The sequence below is a fragment of the Xyrauchen texanus genome, chromosome 10 (assembly GCF_025860055.1).
Source record: "Xyrauchen texanus isolate HMW12.3.18 chromosome 10, RBS_HiC_50CHRs, whole genome shotgun sequence".
In the NCBI taxonomy this organism is placed as follows: domain Eukaryota; kingdom Metazoa; phylum Chordata; class Actinopteri; order Cypriniformes; family Catostomidae; genus Xyrauchen; species Xyrauchen texanus.
The window spans coordinates 14397795-14402618 of NC_068285.1; the positions used below are offsets into that span (position 1 = coordinate 14397795).

A 4824-nucleotide genomic window follows, 5' to 3' on the forward strand; every position below is an offset into this window, starting at 1 on the left:
CAATGCAGGTATTTTGGAATTGAATATGTTAACTGTGTAGCGGCGGCTTTGAGGAAACTGTCAAAACTCATTGTGAATTGTTTACAATTATTTTGGTTTGGATGTTTTGTTTTTTTATCAGCACCTGGGGCTTGTCTAATAACCCAAGTTTAACTTGATCATTTGACTAGTTTATCTTTTTGGAAATTCCTGAATTGTTTTTTCACAGGAAGCTTGTATAAGCCGGACCTGCTGACAGGATTTTCAATCTGTTTTACATGAACGCTGACTGGAAACAAGCTAGTTGTAGCAGCAAAACAAAATGCAGGGTTCGATAAATTATATTAAAAACTAGGACAATCGTAAAATTACGAGAGAAGTTTTACAACAAAAACATTCTCGGTTTTAAATTGAATTTACTAATTTACTGGTAATAGTTTTTAACCCTTTTTGAATGTGTGCCTTTCAGAATCGACAGTATTTTTATGCGGGATCACTCTGGATTTCAGATAAATGCCGAATATAAGTGCATTTCCACCATGCCCCTACAGTCCAGATTTCCGTCGCAGATAGATGTGCTGTCTCACATATTTCTAAAGATATTTCAGAAGCGAGGAGGACCGATAGGAGGAAGACTGCAGACCATCATGGGACCCATGGCTCAAGCAAGACAGAATTTTGTTTTTGGTGTACACATTTGATTAGGGAACATTTTATTCTTAAAATAAAACTTGCTCTGCTTGTCACCCTTAGCCAGGTTGATGATGTTGATAGTGGACGAGAATGTATTATCAAGGGGCTCTGCGTGTACCTCAACAAGGACCGGGACAGTTTAGTGAGAGAGTATGTGGCGAGTACAATTATAAAGGTTCAGTACTTTCAAACTTCATCTTTCTCATTCTCCTTATTTACAAGTTTATGTTTCTCGTGATATCTGCATTATTAAATGATTGAAATTACATTTGGTATAATATTCCCAGGGCAGTGCCCGGTGTTCTGTTGAATGGAATTTTGTAAATGTGCGTTCTCCAGGCTGCAGAAGAAGCCTTCGTCCAAGGATCCATTGAGGAGGCCACAGTGGGAATCTACGTTCTCAAACACAGAGATGCCCATGACAGACCAGAGGACGTTGGGATTGTCCTTGAGGGCCAGATGGTCTTACAAGATTTGGATAACTTTGCATCAGCTGCTGCGATGTTATTTGGACTAATGTACACTTTGAACCTGAACTACGCACCTGAATTGAAGGATCACATTGAGGTACTGCAGAAAATGGTCATGGAGCGGGAAGGCAGCACACTTTCAAAGAAAGCACAAATCCTCTGGAACAGACTCTATGAGTGAGCGGTCCATGTTATGGCAGGCGGGCACAAAGTAGTTTCCTGTGTTTGCCTCCTGGAATTTATTTATTATTTAATTAATGTTAATGACCAAATTCAAGATGGCCCTTTAATGGTTTGCGGGTAATTTTGTGTTATTAATATTTACTTTATACTGTCAAAGTTCTTATTGTGCAATACTGTGATGTTATGAGCAAACAAGTACGAACTCTTAAACTTTGAGCCTGTTAATGATGTTACGGAGGATTCATTGTTCAAGTTTTTTGAGGTGAACAATTAGTTTTTCTTTTTGGTCTGTTCATTGTGCTCTCATGTGGGGTTTGAGTCCTGCTATGGGAGGTGTGGCTTATTTAAATCAAACCAGCATTAGTCTCATTAGCAATATTAATAGCCACACCTCCTACTGCTTTACTTTGTGTTATTTTACTAATTGCACGTCCTGTTGCCACAGTGCCTTATTTTCCTAATGGCTCTTAAAATGACAAAAATGTAAGTTTATTTTTTGACGTAAAGATGATATTTTAAGGGCTTACGGTGTTGCATTGGAGGCCCAGCAGCATGTTTTTGAGGCACTGTGTTGAGGTATTATATTTTAACTGATGCGTTTCAAACAGGTGATCTGTGTGTGTCACATGTTTCTCTATCGTATGGATCGGATGTCCAGTGTTACAGATGTGCACTGTTGAAAAACAAATGCAGTCATTTGGTTCAAGAAATGTTTTTGCTTATTGCCTTACTGCTTTTAAAATGTACAGTATTAATGTTGTAGATAGGACTACATCAAGTACAGGAATGTACAAAATGCATTTATTTATTGACAAAAGTCATCTTATAGTATGCCAAAGCTTTATAATTATAGTGTGAGATTATTTATTTTATCAGGTTTAATTTTATCTGAACACCACTGCACATATTTGACATATTGGTTTAGCAGATATTAAATATACCAATTTTTATATTCATATAAAATAACTATGTTGGTTTAACACATGGTAATTCAACACACTCAACATAAGAAACATTCACTAAATCATAATTCATGTTAAATTAAAGGGAGGTAACTATAAATACTTGACATGAATGAAAAGCATAAAACAACAAAAATCATGTTTGATTAACAAACATAAATTAAGACAAATTGGAAAATAGATCATTTTGAGTAAATATAATAATTTGTGCAACCGATGGACATATTATTATTATTTTATGTTAATCCAACAGATTTTTTTCCCAGTGTATCATTATTAAACCGAGTTGTTTAATCGAGGTCTGTCCTAATGAATTTGACTGTTTCACAGGGTAACATCTGGTTGCTCATGTTAACGTGGGACATTGGTTTGAATGGGAATTGGCTATTACACTATTTGCAACACTAAAGTATATGTAATGTGGTCACATGTGTTTTTTGTGATCTGATTACAAAACGTTTTGGACCCTGTTTTGTACCTGTATTAGCGCTGACCAAAAACACATCTTAATACCAGGTGCAGACAGAGTCATTGTGTTTAAGTTTACACCACACTTAGTTGCACAGGATGAACTCACACTCGGTTTACTGTGAGCTTTACAGATGTTCAGCTGATAATCGGACGTTACCATGACAACGTGATCTATAGGTGTAGCAATTATGTTTAAACTTCCGTATCAGGAATCTTTGACGATTGTCCTCATTGTTCATCGGTCAGTTCTCACGATAATCCTGCTGATATGAAGGCAACACGAGGAATCGTGTGTTATAATGTTACTTCTGAAATGTAATCTTTCAAAGATGAAAAATGACGCAACAAAAATGGTCATCTATAACATCATCGTTTAGATTCCCGTTGATGTATTTTATTTGTTAGGGGTCACATGAGGTGAACAGAGGAGTCATTGTTTTCTCTCTTCAAGAGTGCTGCACTAATGCTCCATCACGGGCAAAACACCTGTTAACAGACCATAATGCACCACGTGTTAAACACTGTTGGCATGAAGATGTGATTTCTGATATAAGAATAAACTAATTTAAAATCTCGCAGCACTTGGTAATGTTTGAAGGTCACTTTCTGTTTTCACGCTCCTATTATTGAGTGAATCTTGCGGTAAAGCTTGACTTGTGTTTCATCTCTTTATTCTTACGTCATCTGGCATATAGTGAACTTTAATGAGGAGAACACGAGTGGGGGGTGATTGCCAAGATCAGATGTTTGTTGTGAAATCCTAAAAAATGTGTCCAAAACACACGATGATAATCCGTCCACATGTGGAGAGACAATCTAAAGTTAGTAATACAGATATCCCATATTAAACACTTTTAATCATCGTATCAACATTAAATAGAATTAAACTTTTAATGATGTAAAACACCAACATGTTAATATTGTGTAGTTATTATTGTGTAGTTAATATTGTGTAGTTAATATTGTGTAGTTAATATTGCCATCTAAATGTATTTTAGAGCCGTAGGATCATTTAGGCGTTATATTTGCTGATGAAGAAGCTCAGCAAATGGGAATAGAGGAATTGTAAACGCTAGTATTTAACAAATGTATCTTTGCATTAGACACGTAGTTTTGACAGTCTGATCTAGTTTTGATAAAGTGTAGGACATTCAGAGAATGTATTTTTATTTCATTCACAGAATTATAGGGCAATGTTAATTAAATTAACTGCAATAATAGGAAATATAATAATAAAGTTTTTTTTTTTTTTTGGTAATTTATTAATTTGATTTAATTTAAGGTTTTATTTTTGTTCTGGTAATTTATATAATATTTTTCGTTTGCTAATTAATATTTTTATTTTAAGGTTTTGTTTTCGTTCTGGTAATTTATATAATATTTTTCGTTTGGTAATTAATATTTTTAATTTAAGGTTTGTTTTCGCTCTGGTAATTTATATAATATTTTTCGTTTGGTAATTAATATTTTTAATTTAATGTTTTGTTTTCGTTCTGGTAATTTATATAATATTTTTCGTTTGGTAATTAATATTTTTAATTTAACGTTTTTTTCGCTCTGGTAATTTATATAATATTTTTCGTTTGGTAATTAATATTTTTAATTTAACGCTTTTGTTTTCGTTCTGGTAATTTATATAATATTTTTCCTTTGGTAATTAATATTTTTAATTTAATGTTTTTTTTCGTTCTGGTAATTTATATAATATTTTTCCTTTGGTAATTAATATTTTTAATTTAATGTTTTGTTTTCGTTCTGGTAATTTATATAATATTTTTCGTTTGGTAATTAATATTTTTAATTTAATGTTTTGTTTTCGTTCTGGTAATTTATATAATATTTTTCGTTTGGTAATTAATATTTTTAATTTAATGTTTTGTTTTCGTTCTGGTAATTTATATAATATTTTTCGTTTGGTAATTAATATTTTTAATTTAATGTTTTGTTTTTGTTCTGGTAATTTTTATAATATTTTTCCTTTGGTAATTAATATTTTTAATTTAATGTTTTGTTTTTGTTCTGGTAATTTTTATAATATTTTTCGTTTGGTAATTAATATTTTTAAT

General features: G+C 32.4%; 1 protein-coding gene across 1 annotated transcript; it reads left to right on the top strand.

The window, feature by feature from the left end:
- The first annotated feature begins 301 nt into the window (after positions 1 to 301).
- LOC127650818 (uncharacterized) lies at positions 302 to 1864 on the top strand. The gene is made up of 3 exons (XM_052136459.1): positions 302 to 308; positions 507 to 847; positions 1012 to 1864. Exons 1-3 carry the CDS (start codon positions 302 to 304, stop codon positions 1321 to 1323), a joined length of 660 nt encoding a protein of 219 aa, XP_051992419.1. The 3' UTR covers positions 1324 to 1864.
- Positions 1865 to 4824: the final 2960 nt, after the last annotated feature.